General features: G+C 45.9%; 1 protein-coding gene across 8 annotated transcripts in view; it reads left to right on the top strand.

Moving 5' to 3' along the window:
- Window positions 1–17,942, top strand: part of LOC106612745 (Down syndrome cell adhesion molecule-like protein 1 homolog) — a 137,478-nt gene that overhangs the window by 81,554 nt on the left and 37,982 nt on the right. For 7 of the 8 annotated variants that reach the window (XR_006760959.1, XM_045703562.1, XM_045703561.1 and 4 more), the window contains exons 4-9: window positions 8,855–9,001; window positions 10,654–10,932; window positions 13,073–13,348; window positions 13,652–13,951; window positions 16,858–17,000; window positions 17,378–17,507. Coding sequence is in view for 6 of the 8 variants with exons in the window: in XM_045703562.1 (XP_045559518.1) it covers window positions 8,855–9,001; window positions 10,654–10,932; window positions 13,073–13,348; window positions 13,652–13,951; window positions 16,858–17,000; window positions 17,378–17,507 (1,275 nt within the window). In the remaining 2 variants the exon portion in view is untranslated. The remainder of the gene's footprint in view (window positions 1–8,854; window positions 9,002–10,653; window positions 10,933–13,072; window positions 13,349–13,651; window positions 13,952–16,857; window positions 17,001–17,377; window positions 17,508–17,942) is intronic. The other variant, XR_006760960.1, reaches the window with a different exon arrangement.

Here is a 17,942-nt window from a genome sequence, read left to right as displayed (position 1 = left end):
CACTAAACAAACAACAAGAGTTATCTATCCAAAATGGAGATGTATTGTCACGCCCTGGCCATAGAGAGCCCTTGGTACTCTATGGTGTAGTAGGTCAGGGCGTGACTAGGGGGTGATCTAGTATGTCTATTTCTATGTTGGTGCTAATATGGTTCCCAATTAGAGGTAGCTGTTTATCGTTGCCTCTGATTGGGGAACATATTTAGGTAGTTATTTCCCCACCTGTGTTTTGTGGGATATTGATTGATTGTTAGTGCGTTTGGGCACTACGTCCTCACGGTCTTTGTAAGTTTTGTTATTTTGTTATGTTAAACTTAAATAAATATATGGAACTATACTCACGCTGCGCCTTGGTCCAATCATTTTCAAAAACGTGACATGTATGGATAAACCTTCCAATCTTTTTGGCCCTATAACTAAGAACAAACAGCTAAAACATATACATGATCAAATACAAATCTTAGAATCAACTATTAAAGACTACCAGAAACCACTGGACACTGAACTACAGAACAAAATACAAACCCTCCAAACCAAAAAGGCCTGTGGTGTTGATGTATCCTCAATGAAATTATAAAATATACAGACCAGAAATTAAAATTGGCTATACTTAAACTCTTTAACATCATCCTTGGCTCTGTCATTTTCCCCAATATTTGAAACATAGGACAGATCGCCCCAATCCACAAAAGTGGAGACAAATTTGACACCAATAACTACCGTGGGATATGCATCAACAGCAACCTTGGGAAAATCCTCTGCTTTATCATTAACAGCAGACTCGTACATTTGCTCAGTGAAAACAATATGCTGAGCAAATGTTAAATTGTCTTTTTACGGAATTACCATACGACAGACCACGTATTCACCCCGCACACTCTAATTGACAAACAAACAAAACAAAGGCAAAGTCTTCTCTTGGTTTGTTGATTTCAAAAAAGCTTTTGATTCAATTTGGCATGAGGCTCTGCTATACAAATTGATGGAAAGGGGTGTTGGGAGAAAATCCATGTACACAAACAAGTGTGCGGTTAAAATAGGCAAAAAGCACAACTTTCTTTCCACAAGGCCGTGGGGTGAGACAGGGATGCAGCTTAAGCTATCAACAAATTGGCGAGGGCATTAAAACATAATCTGAAGTCAAATGTCTACTGTTTGCTGATTATCTGGTGCTTCTCTCCCCAAACAAGGATCTTCTGCACAGATGAAATCTTGGTAAGACAAAAATAATGGTGTTCCAAAAAAGGTCCAGTTGTCAGGACCACAAATACAAAAACTATAAATACCTCGGCCTAAACATCAGCGCCACAGGCAACTTCTACAAAGCTGTAAACAAGCTGAGAGACAAGGCAAGAAGGGCCTTCTATGCCATCAAAAGGAACATAAAATTCAACATACCAATTAGGATCTGGCAAAAAATACTTCATTCAATTATAGAAACCATTTCCCTTTATGGTTGTGAGGTCTGGGGTTCGCTCACCAACCAAGAATTCACAAAATGGGACAAACACCAAATTGAGGCTCTGCATCCAGAATTATGAAAAAATATCTGCTGAGTTCAACGTAACACACCAAATAATGCTTGCAGAGCAGAATTAGTCCAATACCCGCTAATTATCAGAATCCAGAAAATAGCAGTGATACTCTACAACCTCTGAAAGGTAAGCGATTCCCAAACCTCATAACAAAGCCATCACCTACGGAGAGATGAACCCAGAGAGGGTCCCCTAAGCAAGCTGGTCCTGGGGCTCTGTTCACAAACACAAACAGACCACACAGAGCCCCAGTACAGCAACACAATTAGACCCAACCAAATCATGAGAAAACGAAAAGATAGTTACTTGACACATTGGAAATAATTAACAAAAATCTGAACAAACTAGAATGTTATCTGGCAGTTAATAGAGAGTACACAGTGGCAGAATACCTGACCACTGTGACTGACCCGAACTTAAGGAAAGCTTTGACTATTTGGGTCTCCCGAGTGGCACAGCAGTATAAGGCACTGCATCTCAGTGCTTGAGGTGTCACTACAGACACCCTGGTTCAAATCCAGGCTTTATCACAACTGGCTGTGATTGGGAGTCCCATAGAGCGGCGCACAATTGTCCCAGCGTCGTCTGGGTTTGGCTGGTGTAGGCTGTCATTGTAAATAAGAATTTGTTCTTAACTGACTTACCTAGTTAAAAAATATATATATAAATGATTTTAAGTGAGCATTGCCTTGCTATTGAGAAAGGCCGCTGTAAGCAGACCAGGCTCTCAAGAGAAGACAGGCTATGTGCACACTGCACACAAAATGAGGTGGAAACTGAGCTGCGCTTCCTAACCTCCTGCCAAATGTATGACCATGTTTATTTATTTTCCCTTTTGTACTTTAACTATTTGCACATAATATGACATTTCTAATGTCATTATTCTTTTGGAACCTTTGTGAGTGTGATGTTCACGGTTAATTTGTATTGTGCATTTCACTTTTGTTTATTATCTACTTCACTTGCTTTGGCAATGTTCACATGTGTTTCCCATGCCAATAAAGCCCTTAAATTGAAATAGAATTGAGAGAGAGAGAGAGAAACAGAGACAGTGTGTCCTACTAGCCTTCGATACATTAGCCTATAGATGAACTGAAACAGTTGGGCTAACTCTTTACATAGGAATGTTGGATTCTATGTTGAGTGTGGATTCTATGTTGAGTGTGGATTCTATGTTGAGTGTATGTAAGCAGTGTCACTGTGCCATTGGTAATATTGATCCCTCACCCACTCTGATGGTTGGTGTGAAAGCTCATGTGAGGATGCCTTTGGTGTGTGAGATGGGGAGCCTTGGAGTTAATGCTGTTTGAGGTTCCAGTCATTGTGTGCTGTGGTGAATGGGGACAGGGTTGAGGAAAGCTGATGATTATCTGTGTGATAGTTAGTCCAGTTCGATCCCAGAACTCTCTCTCTTTCTCTCGGTCTCATTCTCTGTTCATTCTTCCTTCACTCGTTTAACACCACCTAAAATGCAGATTCTGTTCATCCGTTAAGAAAGGGGCCTTCCTCAAACACACATGGGTCACTGTGTGCCACTGCAGTGCCCCCTACCCAGCCGTCGTCACGTGAGCGCACAGGCCAGAGAGAGAGAGAGAGAGAGAGAGAGAGAGAGAGAGAGAGAGAGAGAGAGAGAGAGAGAGAGAGAGAGAGAGAGAGAGAACAGTTTGAAACACTCCTACTTAGCATTGCGGCGGCAGAATCATTTGCATGTGATCTAAGAACAAAACCCTCCCCTCCTGCCTAACCAATTTCCCTATCTCTCTCAATGTATCTTTATCTGTCCCTTCGTCTATTTTTTCATGGTCTACCAATCTATATGCGTCTCACTTCGTTTCTCTTCCTCGGTGTCTTGTTACTTCTTTTCTGCTATGGTTCGTGTTGTTTGTTGATCTGTTGTTACTACACCCCCCCCCGCCCCGGCGGTGGGCACCCTGCGTTAACATGTGCTTTTCTTCTTCTTCTTTTTCCCGCTGTTTTCCCCCGTATGTTACTTGGAGATGATTTGTTGAAAATGGCAGCCATATAGATGAGGTTATTTTTAGCCAGGCCTTGTCTTGTCTCCCCTCCTCCCTCCCCTCTTGCAACTATGTCTCAAAGATGATGGGGTTTGCTTACACATTCAAAACGTACGGAGACGCAGAAATGCTTGGGGCTCAAAATATGTGTGTGTGTGGTTTGTGACCCTTTAGCGTGGAGTTTGGGCCTACACACACACACACACACACACACACACACACACACACACACACACACACACACACACACACACACACACACAAATTCAACAGCAGCTTTATTCTGCTCTGGACTTAACATCCTGCCCCAGGCTGAGCAACCAAACACACTCCATTACTTACAGGTCCTTCTGAAACAGAAGGAGGGAGGAGAGGGAAGGAAGGAGAGACGGAGTGAGGGATGATGTGGGGCAGAGGGGGATTTTTAGCTTTTTCCATAGTGGGGTAGATCACTATGCACATACACATACACGCAGAGACACACACAGGCACACAAACTCCTAGAGGCAGAGACAGACTAGACAAGAATTGATCTGCTCTCCCAAAAGGAAAGGCTTGCATGCGAGGAGAGAAGTGAATCGTTTGTGCACATGTGTGATGCATATGCCTGCGGCCCCCCATCCCTCTTTCCTCTTTCTCCCTCTCCCTCTCGCTCTCCCTCCATCAATCTCCATCTGCCCTCCTTCCTGTGGGGTCAGCCCTTTCTCTCCTCCACTGACTCTCTCCATCCAGGCCCAGCCAGTCTTCCTAATGACAGGTGTGTCAGTACCAAATGCCCCTAGAAAAAGGGAGGGAGGGAGGGAGGGATAATCTCTACTCTGTCAGAGATACAAAACAGAGACAGATCCTGACCAAATACAGGCTCAGCGACCACCAACTGGCTCCAGAAAAAAGGGAGACACAAAAAGATACGGCTACCCAAAGAGGAGTGTCTATGTGGTCACTGCACCACATGGGAGGTAGAGACAGAGATCCACTTTTTCCTCTACTGTGAGAAATACTCCCAAATAAGAGAATATTTTTTTCCAGAAAATATCTCAATCAATTCCTAACTTCTGGGCATTTACTAATGACATAAAGCTGGGAGTTTTTCTGGGTGAGGGAGAAACCGCTAATATTACCGCCAGATATGTATATGATTGCCATATCCTGAGGGACATCCCATTACCATTCATTCGCTGAAGTATTTACAGTCCATATAGCTGACATAAAGTACATTTTGTTGTTTATTTATTACCCATTCTTTCTCTTTCTTTTTATAATCGTAAATGTATCGACCCAAGATTGCATAGTGCAACAGCAATAGTGTTGTACCTGTATACAAGATGATATGTGCTATTATTATGACTACTGATTTCATTCACCTCCTTGGATTGTATTTATTTACTGTACTGCTTTGGCAATATCTACAAATCCTATTTCATGCCAATAAAGAAATTTGAATTGAGAGAGAGAGAGAGAGAGAGAGAGAGAGAGAGAGAGAGAGAGAGAGAGAGAGAGAGAGAGAGAGAGAGAGAGAGAGAGAGAGAGAGAGAGAGAGAGAGAAAGAGAGAGATAACATTACTACCTGAATCTGTCTCACTATTTCATTATTGTCCTCGTTCATTTCTTACTGTTAATTGTTATGACTCATCGTTTATCATTATTTGTCCTACTATTATCTGTCTGAGTCATCATTGATTTGATATGTGTCTATTGCGTTTGCTTTGGTAATGTATTTTTGGCAACACTTTCCATGCCAATAAAGTATTTTGAATTTGAAACAGAGAGGGGGTGGGAGCAGTGGAGGGAAGAGTGAAAACAGTGATTTAGTGATGAATATTTCCCTCCATCTGCCTCCGTGGTCACTAACCACACTGAATAAGCTGAGGGACGTAGGGACGGGCAGAGGGAGGAGGGAGAAAGAGAATGAGTGGTAGCAGGGAGGCAGGTGGAGAAAGAGACGGACGGAGAGACAGAGGGCGAGGGGAGAAAGAGAGAGATCGCAAGGGAGGTGGGTGAAGAGAGGGAGGGAGGGGGAGGTGAAGAGACAGATCCATAGGAAGCTCTGAAGGATTCTCTGTCAGTGGAGGCCTTAGCCATCATCAGTAGGAACACTCCACTACCGATGAAGCCATAATGTACTGTCTGGGAGGAGGGGAGGAGGTGGAGAAGCAATCCGCTGCTCATCAGTTAGATTGAAGAGAATTGTCCTTGTCCACTCCCCTCTGAGCCCGTCCCCATTTCTGTGCATCCTTTTGCTCAGCTCTCTCTCTCCCTCTTCCTCTTTACTCCTTCTCAATCCTTGGCCCTCCCCTCACCCCTTTCTTCTATTCCTTCCGTCTCTGTCCTCTCTCCTTTCTGCTGTCTTTCCCTCCTATTCTGTAATGCGCTCTTTCTCTCGCTGGCCGCATCCGAAATGGCCCTCTGTTCGCTACGTAGTGCACTAGTTTTGATCAGACCCCTATGGTCCTTAGTCAAACAGTAGGGCACTATATAGGGAATAGGGTGCCATTTCAGATGCACTTCCTGTCTGTGTCAGTGTGTTGTGACAGGGTGGTGAGGGTGTTGTAGGGAGTTAAACTCACCAAGTGCACATTATCCTGTAAGACTTAATACCCTGGTTGGAACAGAAGGGCAGGCCCGCAATTACAGCCTTCATGGCCTAGCACTCAGCACGACAACAGTTAGCCACACACACACACACACACACACTGCTACAGTAGTACAAAAGCATACAGACAGGTGAATACATATTAAACCATTTTTAATGAACACTCATAGTAGAAAATGGTAGTGTGTGTGTGTGTGTGTGTGTGTGTGTGTGTGTGTGTGTGTGTGTGTGTGTGTGTGTGTGTGTGTGTGTGTGACTGGAACATATAAGCCAGCATCTATGAGATAGTTGAATGCTGTGAGAATGTTGTGTGAATGCTGATATGAGGTTGTTGTCAGTTTTGAAGGCAGAAAGGAACAGGCACTCCCGTTGCCATCTGAGTCTTGTTAGAGTGATGGAGTGTGTGTGTGTGTGTGTGTGTGTGTGTGTGTGTGTGTGTGTGTGTGTGTGTGTGTGTGTGTGTGTGTGTGTGTGTGTGTGTGTGTGTGTGTGTGTGTGTGTGCGAGCGTGTGTGTGTGGCAGGGAGCCAGCCCTGTCGTCTCTGCTTTAATAAATCTCCTTTGGATGGAGCTGTGGAGCCATAAAGTGCATCGATCGCCATCCCTCACACTGCCGTTGCCAGCACAAACACACACACACACACACACACACACACACACACACACACACACACACACACACACACACACACACACACACACACACACACACGTGTTTGTATTCATTGATACTCTCTCACACACTCACACACATTCTCTATCATTCACAAACACATACAATCACACACACACACACACACACACACACACACTCACACACACACATTCCTTTATAAACTCACGGACACGAACAATGAAGATGAGTATACTATTCAAAATATCAGAAATAAACCTCATGTTTTTGCATGTATTAGGGTTACTGTGCCTCTAGACGCTGACCAATAGCTATAGACACTTCGCCTCAGAGCTAGTGTGTGGTGAGTAGTATACACTCAAATAAAACATTTTCCTGCATTTATTTACTGATGTCAACATTTCCATAGCCCTTGTGAACACAGTGGTTAACAAACAAGAACCAATCTGAAAATACCCTTGATACACTCTAAAACACACACACACACACACACACACACACACACATTCATAGCACTTATATAACAATCCCCAAAACTCACAGAGAGTGGAATAATACAGCCTGTCTCAGCCCGAGCCAGTAGAGAACAGACAGATGAACGTTAACATGAGAGTGTAAAAGGAATGAACACTGAAATCCACTCGATGTGTCTGTGGGCTTCATGTTGGATCCGGGCCTTATCGACATGAGGATAAATCAGGGGCAGGCTAAGGCACTCACTGATGTGAAATGAACATGACACTAATATACTGTTACAATAACACAACCCCTGAAATATTAACACATAACCTCTCTCTCTCTCTCTCTCTCTCTCTCTCTCTCTCTCTCTCTCTCTCAATCTCCTCATTCTCTTACCTCTCTTTTGCCTTAATGTACTCTCTCTCTGTATTTTAAAAGCATAAATCATTAGATGGAAAGCATTTGATAGCTGCTCTCTTAAAAGCTCCAGTGTGTGTGTGTGTGTGTGTGTGTGTGTGTGTGTGTGTGTGTGTGTGTGTGCAAGCTAGGGCTGTGGTGGTCATGAAATGTTGTCGGCCGGTGATTGTCAAGCAAATAACTGCCGGTCTCACGGTAATTGACCGTTAATCATCATAAATACATTGAGCATCTCCAGGCTTCCACGCACAGCCTACAAGAAACAGACCTTTGGAACATCTACATATTAAAAAGTCGAATAAATCCATGATTTATTTTAGACAGGTCTAAAGAAACATGTAATGGTGAAAATGATCTTCCCCAAAATGTATACATATGTATTCCAGTTAGGCTCTACACCCGTTGTAAAGCGAATTCATTTTAAGACGTTATTTGGCCACTTTGGTTGTGATACAAACCTTATCAAAACATATAGTCTTATGGGCTAGGCTACATGAGGTGTGCAGCCTTGTTTTGATTTACAATGGACCATTATCATGCACCTGTCTCGAACCAGGGTCAGCACTTAAAAAGCGAATGGAGGACGCTTTTCCCGTGGTTTATTTTCATGCCAGCCAGGTAGGCCACACTCCTATTGTAAAGAGAAGCAATGTGCTTAATATTAGGACAGTTGTGAAATAAATATAGTAGGCCTAGCCTATAGTAAGCTTATGGGATCCTCCTCTTTTTAATAGAGGCCATCAAAACTCTGTTTTCTCACGCAATTATATAGTTTATAGAAATGTTGCAAAACATGAGCTCATGGCCTCTCATGAAGTGTTTGATTAGATTTTCGATACATTTGCATTGATGTCAGAGTGATTAGAGGGACATTAGAGTGATGACTACCAGACAGTTAGCAAGTTTGGTAGGCTACTAATGACTATCAGCAGCATCAGAACTTGGAGAAGCATAATTACCGTGACTAAATGGTCACCTGGAATTTGACAGCAGTCATGACTCGTGACCGCCAGTGTGGAGGTAATACGGTCACCGTAACAGCCCTAGTGCTAGCCAAACAATGAACCAATCAGTCAGTCAATCAATCAGGGACTGGCTTGTGGTGGGTTGACATGACAGTGTTTGTGTTTTGGACACATGGACTGACGTTTTCCCTCTCCTCCTCCTCCTTGTCCTCCTCTTCCTCCTCTTCTCCTCTACAGGGAACCGTTTCTTCCTGACGTCGTTTGGGGCCCTATACATATCAGAGGTCCAGAAGGAAGATGCCCTGTCCACCTACCGCTGCATCACCAAGCACAAATACAGTGGCGAGACTCGCCAGAGCAACGGAGCCAGGCTCTCTGTTATGGGTGAGAGAGAGAGAGAGAGAGAGAGAGAGAGAGAGAGAGAGAGAGAGAGAGAGAGAGAGAGAGACTACTCAGAGGAGGAACATCTTCAGTGAATTTCATACGAATATAAATTGTAAAACATTTTTAGATAAAACTATACTAAATATAATCATGTCACCAAATAATTTATTACAAAATACTTTTTTGCAATGAAGGTCTGCAGTAGCCTCAACAGCACTCTGTAGGCTAGCACCATGGTGTAGCCGGAGGACAGCTAGCTTCCGTCCTCCTCTACATTGACAAAACCTAGGAGGATCATGGTTCTCACCCCCTTCCATAGACTTACACAGTAATTGTGGCAGCTTCCCGGAGGGCATCCTCCAACCTTTCACTCTTGCAGCATGAACTGACATGTTATCCACCCAATTAAAGGATCAGAGAATGAATCTAGTACTGAAAGCATAAGCTACAGCTATCTAGCACAGCAGTGCATAAAATGTGGTGAGTAGTTGACTCAAAGAGAGAGAAAGATTTGAACCAATTAATTTCTTCCAAATTGAAGGAGAAGCAAGAGAGAGATAATTTCACTTACTTAGCTAGCATATGCAGCTAGCTAGTTTAACTTACTCAAACACCCTGCTCTATCAGAGGGATGCTATGTTAGCTGGCTGGCTATGACTATCAAACACAACACTGGAACTCTTCCAAGTCAAGGTAAGCTTTTGGTTTTACAAATGTTTTGCCACCAGGGCCCACCGGTGTAAGTGCTAAACTGCTTACTGGCTGTACACTGTAACCTTACTGCATAATTGTTGCGATTTTACAAACGGGTTAGGTCTATTAGCTATGTTGACAATGACGTTACTTTAGCTAATATGGCAAAAATTATGTAGGCAGTGTGTAGTATTTTTTTTGCCTGGTCACATACAGCTGATGTGTTGTGCATTGAAGTCCACATGCGAAGGGAAAAGATGAGAGGAGGAGAGCACATAGATGCAAGAAGGAATACAACATGGCTGCTATGAAAGTGAACTGTGTTTACTTGTGATCAGGGGTGTATTCATTCCGCCGATTCTGTTGAAAAACCTTTCTTAAACGGAAGCAAACGGAACGAAACGGGGATAAACATACCTGAATTTGTCCAATAGAAACTCTCATTTGCAACTGTTGGACAAATGATTACACCCTAGATCAACTAGATGCAGGCAAGAGTGTGCACGGCGGTATTGAATGTGTCCCTGTCTGTCCATGTGTCTCATGTGTCTCTATGTTGTAAACTTTCATTCATAGGCTAGCTTGTAGCAACCTCATGATGGGTACAGAGAACATGTTAGTACCGTGCAGTAGCCTAAATCTATCGCTGTTACATTGAGCTGGATGAATGGAATATGAATGACAGTCATCTAATATGCTGTAATAGAAATAAGGCCATGCTCATGCATTTTTTCTTGAAAAAGTCCTCCCTCTTAAACGGCACCGACCGCCACTGGTGTGTGTGTGTGGGTGTGTGTGGGTAAGTGCTTTTTTTGTCTATTGGTGCAAGACTGTCTTACAGTACATGGGTTATTGTTATCTTTGTTTCCTTTCCTTGAATTTATCTTCACAGTATATTATTTGGAGTCAATAGCAGCATGATCAATATCAGTATTTCTAACCCCCTCTCCTTCTCCCAGACCCTACGGAGTCCACCCCCTCAGTGTTGGACAGTTTCCAGTCCGGGGAGGTCCAGGTGGGGCGTAATGTGGAGCTGCCCTGCATCGCCTCGGGGTATCCCAACCCCACCATCCGCTGGCTGAAGGACGGACGCCCGTTGCCCGCCGACTCCCGCTGGACGCGCCGTCTCACGGGCCTGACGGTCAGCGACCTGCGTCTGGGCGACAGCGGCAACTACATCTGTGAGGTCACCAACAGCTTCGGCTCTAAAGAGGTGACCGGTCATCTTAACGTCATCGGTGAGTCACGAGCCACATGTCTCTGTGCTGTTCCTTGGTTAGTTCACCCCAAGTTACAGGAACAGTTTGCTGTTTGGGACAAAGGCCTGTAGATTTGTCGTTATGCACATAGTGGCCTAATGCATAGGTCCCTCAGATTAGTAACAGAATATTAATTAATATTTACATTTGACGTTTAAGTCATTTATCAAATGTTCTTATCCGGAGCGACTTGAAGTTAGTGCATTCATCTTAAGGTAGTTAGGTAAGACAACCACATATCACAGTCATTGTAAAACGTTTGACGTTTTAAAAATCACTTTTTTGATATTTGGTGGACACGTTATTGGGATGTGTTTTGGCTGACTTTTCATTGGTCAGTTTGGTGCCTTGGACTACGTAGGGGTATCCGGTATTAGCAGAAGCCTCATGTAGGTTTGGTGCTATCGGACCCCGAAGAAATATACTATGATGATGTTGGGACTAGATTGTAATGCAACAACCCTATCATCCTGTTGCTCCGTCCCGTGACTGAATACAACACCATTTACACGTAGAATGGAGACACCACCTTCTCTCAACCATAGAAAATTTTGCACATTCAGCCTTTGCGCTCCTCCCGCATGACCGAACACCTCATCACCCTCTCCCGACAGAGGTGTTTAAACAAGGAGAGAGAGGGATTGATCGTTTAAGCTCTGTTGGCTGTGTCCTTGCCCCCTGTCACCTCGCCACAACCCCTCTCTGGGATGAGTTTGATCCTGATCTCCAGGGACACCTCGCTCCCCTCCTGCCCACTTCGTTTCGGTCCTCTCGGGAACCCATGCCGAGCGTGGCCATGGTGACAGGAAGGAACACTGGGCGTTCCGAAAGGCGCAGCTTCCCCTGTGTGTCACTGGGAGCTGAGGAGAGGGGAGGAGAAGAGGGGAGGGGGTATTGTTTGGGGGACGAAATATCTGGGGAGACTAGACAGAGACACAAATGGGATGGTGATGTTGAGGAGAGAGAGGGAGGGAAGGAGGGAGAGAGTGGTGAGGACGAGTGAGGATGGGGGGTAAGGGTAGTGGAAGTTGGTCCGTTTGGCCGTAGGGCACATCATGGTGAACTCACACAAACCCTACCTGACAGGGCAGGGGAGGTGGGACACTCATATACACACACACACACACACACACACACACACACACACACACACACACACACACACACACACACACACACACACACACACACACACACACACACACACACACACACACACACACACACACACACACACACACACACACAGCAGTCCCCAGCACATAACACCAGCTGCCTTATTGCTCATTGACATTTTCACTCCCTCTCTGTCTCAGTTTCTCTGGGTGTCTCATATTCACAGGCACATACTGAACATGCACATTACGCTCAGACAAGTAAAAGTGGACCCCGTACACACCCAAGCTCTATGATTTTGAACCGTTTTGAGAGACGAGAGTTGAAGAGATCTTCTCTCTACCTCTCTGCAGAGGACATCTGTACCCCCCTCTCCTTCTAGCTACCTTGGGCTACCTAGTCCAGTCAAGGGAGAGTTTATTTATATGCAGTGTAGTTGTTTCCGCCACATCTCTAGGCGTACCCTGCTGTACCCCGACTCTACTGCCAGCATGTACTGTACCAGAGGAGGCTGGTGGGAGGAGCTATAGGAGGACGGGCTCATTGTTATGGCTGTAATAGAATCAATTGGAAGGGAGTCAAAGACGTTGTTTCCGTGTGCTTGTTCGGTACCGTTCCGTTTATTCCATTCCAGTCATTACAATGAGCCCGTCCTCTTATAGCGCCTCCTACCAGCCTCCTCTGTACTGTACTGTAGCACTCACCTGGGTGATGAACAAACGGCAGCCATTTTGTACCAGAACATTGTACTGTACTTATAAAATATATTTTAAGTGATGTTCCCTTGAATAAGGGGTTCTGCCCTTACATTTTTGGAAGAAAAATACTTCATTAACTTATTTACTAACTGAAGTTACAGTTTAACTTTTTTTTAAATTATACCACCTTTTCCCTCCTTCCCTTTCTCTCTCTCGCTCTCTCTCTCTACCTCCCTCCCTCCATCCATTCCCCTCTCTCTCCCTCTCCCCACTCTCTCCCTCTCCTTCCCCCCTTCTCTCCAAAGAGCCGTTGAGAGTGACTCTATCTCCTAAGAACCTGAAGACGGGCATCAGCAGCACGGTGATCCTGTCGTGTGCCGTGCAGGGTTCTCCCCACTTCACCCTGTCCTGGTACCGCAACACAGAACCCGTCCTCCCCGACCAGCACTTCTCCATCCAGGGGGCCCACAACGAGACCCTGTTCATCTCCGCTGCCCAGAAGAGACATTCGGGAGCCTACCAGTGCTTCGCCACCCGCAAGGGCCAGACCGCACAGGACTTCTCCATCATACTGCTGGAGGGTAAGGAATGTGTGTGAGTTAAAGGGGTGGGTTGTGTGTGTGCGTGTGTGTGTGTGTGTGTGTGTGTGTGTGTGTGTGCCTATCAGTGTTTTGCCATCTACAAGAACTAGACCTCATAGGGTGAGAAGTGTGAGGGATAGGCTCTGTGTGTGTGTGTGTGTGTGTGTGTGTGTGTGTGTGTGTGTGTGTGTGTGTGTGTGTGTGTGTGTGTGTGTGTGTGTGTGTGCGCACATGTTCGTGCATCAGAAATGACCCAATACCTAGCCTCTAACCTCTCCCCCCTCTCCATCCCTTCTTCCTCAGATGGTACGCCCCGTATCGTGTCCTCCTTCAGTGAGCGAGTGGTGGTCCCAGGGGAACCCTTCTCCCTCATGTGCGCTGCCAAAGGTGCCCCTCCCCCCACCATCACCTGGACTCTGGATGATGAGGCTGTGGCCAGGGACCCGTCTCGGGTGAGGGCCAGCCAGTACACGCTGTCGGACGGCTCCACCGTGTCCCATGTCAACGTCAGCAGCCCGGAGATCCGCGACGGAGGGGTGTATCGCTGCGCCGCACGCAACTCGGCCGGTAGCGCCGAGTACCAAGCGCGCATAAACGTAAGAGGTGCCTGTCTACTTTTCAATATCAGCCATTGGGTTCTAATACCCGCCCTCCCAAACCCCCTTACCTTTACCCCTCCTTTCCTCTCCCCTCTTCTCCTCGCTTACTCTACATTCCTTCTCCCTTGCTTTCTCTGTGGGAGTGTGTGTGCTGTGTGTGTGTGTGTGTGTGTGTGTGTGTGTGTGTGTGTGTGTGTGTGTGTGTGGCTCGCTACTCGTTTGTCCCCATGCCTTCATTTGTTCTTTCCAAACATCGGTTGTTTTTCTACTCTTGCCAGTCGTCTATCAGTCTTTGTTCTTCCAGCCCATATGTTTGTCTGTCACTGTCTCGCTCTGTCCCTCCCCTCTCTCTACTCGCTCTCTCACACTCTCTCTATTACACACACACACACACACAGACACACACAGACACACACACACACACACACACACACACACACACACACACACACACACACACACACACACACACATAACACACACACAGACACACACACACACACACAGTTTGAGTGTCAAAGCCAGGAGAGTGAACAGGGTATTCCTCCAGAAAGAAAGAGACAGAGGGACGACCATGGCAGCCACCGTCTGAAAGAGAGAGAGAGAGAGAGAATGGGAGCGAGCGAGAGGGGGAGAGAGAGTCGTGAAGACTGAAAGATAGGGGGGTTACAAAGAGTGTGAGATGAGGGAGTAGATGGAGGATAGTAGGGCATAGAGAGAGAGATGCAGAAAAATAGAGAGGTACACAGAGAGGAGGAAGTGGAGAGGTAGAGACAGATGGTGAGGAACAGAGGGAGAACGGAGGAGAGGAGAGAGTGAGAAGAGGAGAGCCAAGTCTCATCTGAGCTTGTGTCAGAGAGGTGATGGGGAGCACTGATGACAGGCCTGGGTATGTCACTGTCACTGCGGTGATCGCCAGGGACAACAGGGAGGAGGAGTGGCACTGATGGCCAGAGCCGTATCAGAGGGAGAACGGAGGAGAGGAGAGAGTGAGAAGAGGAGAAGAGAGCCAAGTCTCATCTGAACATGTGTCAGAGGGGTGATGGGGAGCACTGACGACAGGCCTGGTGATGTCACTGTCACCGCGGTGATCGTCGGGGACGACAGGGAGGAGGAGTGGCATTGATGGCCAGAGCCATATCCCTCTCCACCTCTCCATCCTCTCTCTCCATTAATTCCTTCTATCTCTCTCCATCTCTTTCAGCAAGACGCTCAGTTATGACACGTGTGTCTGCTCTAAGGAGACATGCCAGAAGGCTACATTGGAGTGAGAATGAGTTGTTGCCAGGGACTCTCAAACCCAGCAGTAACACACGCTCTGCTTGCAGTAACACACACTCATACTGATCCACAAACACACTGATACACACTGACAGATGATGCACTCAATCGCAGTAACTTACACTAAAAGTACCCCCCCCCCCCCACATGCATACACACACACTTACACTCCACAGGAACACACTCAATATTGACTTACTGATGATACACTCAATTGCAATAACAACCATCAAACTGCACTTTCACACAGACACACGAACACACACTTACATTACATTTGAATTCATGTGTGAGTGAGAGTGTGTAAGAGACGGTGTGTGAGACAGTGTGTAAGAGACGGTGTGTGAGACAGTGTGTAAGAGACGGTGTGTGAGACAGTGTGTGAGACAGTGTGTAAGAGACGGTGTGTGAGACAGTGTGTAAGAGACGGTGTGTGAGACAGTGTGTAAGAGACGGTGTGTGAGACAGTGTCTGAGAAAGGAGCAGTGTGACAGAGCTGGTGAATAATACATCTGGGGTTGACTTGTCAGCGCTGTGACTTCAAAGGCCAACGCACACTGAGAGAGCAAGAGAGCGAGAGAAATAGTGAGAGTGAGAGTGAGAGAGAGAGAGTGAGAGAGAGAGAGAGAGAGAGAGAGAGAGAGAGAGAGAGAGAGAGAGAGAGAGAGAGAGAGAGAGAGAGAGAGAGAGAGAGAGAGAGAGAGAGAGAGTACTCGTACTAAATAAACCCGGCGCTCTCCCGATGAACGCATCGCACCTCAATTTCTCTCCTGTCTGTCATCCCTCCGTCTCTCTGTCCCCATCGTCTCTCACCATTGGTCCTCTCTGGGTCCTCCAGCCCTGTTGCCCATGGTAACATACTCATCGTGCATTGTGTTTCCTCTTCCATTCTCCCCACCCGCCATCCTCAAACTGACTGTGGATGCATCCAACTTGCACCCTATTCCCTATACAATGTGCTACTTTTGACCAGAGCCTATAGACTGCCGTTCGGTACTCAACCTGTGTTGATACAGATGTAGAATCTTAATTTGATCACTTTTTTGTTGCTGAGAATTTTCCTGCATGGCAGGAAATGCAAACTTGTGGTGTATTCAAGGCGTCTTGCACAGACGAGGAGGAGACTAGAATTTGTAATAAATCTAGAAGCTGAAATCACCTACAGTAGGATGCGCTAAGATAGTCAGGATATTGCAACAGAAATGTATTACAATGATTATGTTCGTACACTCACCATAACACAGGAAATAGACACGCGCACAGTTACATGCATATGCTTGCACACGCACAGACACACACACAAACAGATTTGATTGAAATGGGACAGGGCATTCTAACCCCCTATCCATACATACACCCGATCCTCCCTCCCTCCTTTCCTCTCCTCCTCTTTCCCTCCTTCCCTTTTCTCCACAACCTCATCTGATGATCTCCCTCTTTCCCCCTCCTTCTCTTCACTACCCTCTGACTACCCCATATCTCTCTCCTTTCTCTTCTCTTTCTCTATCTCTCTCTCTTTCTCCCTCTCTCTCTCTCTCTCTCTCTCTCTCTCTCTCTCTGTCTTCTCTCTCTCGGTGTCTTCTCTCTCTCTCTGTCTTCTCTCTCTCTCTCTCTTTCTCTCTCTCTCAGGTTCTCCCAGGATCAGGGATATGCGTAACATCACGGCGGTGGCTGGGAGGAACACCTTTATAAACTGCCGTGTGATTGGCTATCCCTACTACTCAATCAAGTGGTACAAGGAGGGGCTTCTGCTGCCCGACAACCATCGTCAGGTGGGTGCATTCTTTTCTCCGCAATTTTCTCAGTTTTGTACACAAACAAGAGCAACAAGAAAAACCCCAACTAACGACAATAATCTCCTCTGCATCATGCTACGTGTAAAATAAATTGTCACATCTCAACGTGTCTGTGTCCCCAAACTGCACTCTATTCCCTTCATAGTGCTTTTTGACCAGAGCCCTATGGACGCTCTGGTCAAAAAGCACTATGAAGGGAATAGAGTACTATATTAGGAATTGGGTGCCATTTGGGATGCAGACCCTGTATAAATATAAAATGCTAAAGTGCTGGTATTCCCACAGTCAGGGAATCTTAATATTAATTCTAATCTTCTTCTTAAACTTAATCTTAATCCTAATCTTGATCTTAGGTGGTGTATGAGAATGGTACTCTGAAGCTAAGTGATGTCCAGAAGGTCTTGGACGAGGGGGCGTACCTATGCAGTGTGCTCATCCAACCACAGATCTTCATCAGTCAGACCGTCTACGTCCAAGTCAAAGGTCAGAGGTCACTTGCTCTACAGGAAGTGTGGTGGGGTTGTAGTTTATTTGTGTGTTCAGTTGTAGTCCAAGAGTCTCTCTGTATGCTGGTGGCTGTCTGTGTTACTGGATGCTGTGTATTGGGAGAAGGGGGGGTTGGGTGTACGTCACTGAGTGTGTGTGTGTATTTGAGTATGCTTGTGAGTGAGTTAGTTTTGTGTTTGAATTAATTTGCGTGAGAAAGAGCAAGTGAGATGGTGAAAGAGCGAGAGAGTGCACGCGTTGCCTGTAATAACCTCTGATTAAGGACCGGAGCGGCCTACTACAGCCTCTCAACCACTCAGCAATTACACAAAGCAAGAGTGCTATTGTGCGGATATATATGGGTTTGTGTGTGTGTGTGTGTATATGTGTGTGTGTGTGTGTGTGTGTGTGTGTGTGTGTGTGTGTGTGTGT

Source organism: Salmo salar, chromosome ssa20 (genome assembly GCF_905237065.1).
Source record: "Salmo salar chromosome ssa20, Ssal_v3.1, whole genome shotgun sequence".
NCBI lineage: Eukaryota > Metazoa > Chordata > Actinopteri > Salmoniformes > Salmonidae > Salmo > Salmo salar.
The sequence above is the reverse complement of the archived record's forward strand: the minus strand, read 5'-3'. Positions and strand labels throughout refer to the sequence as shown.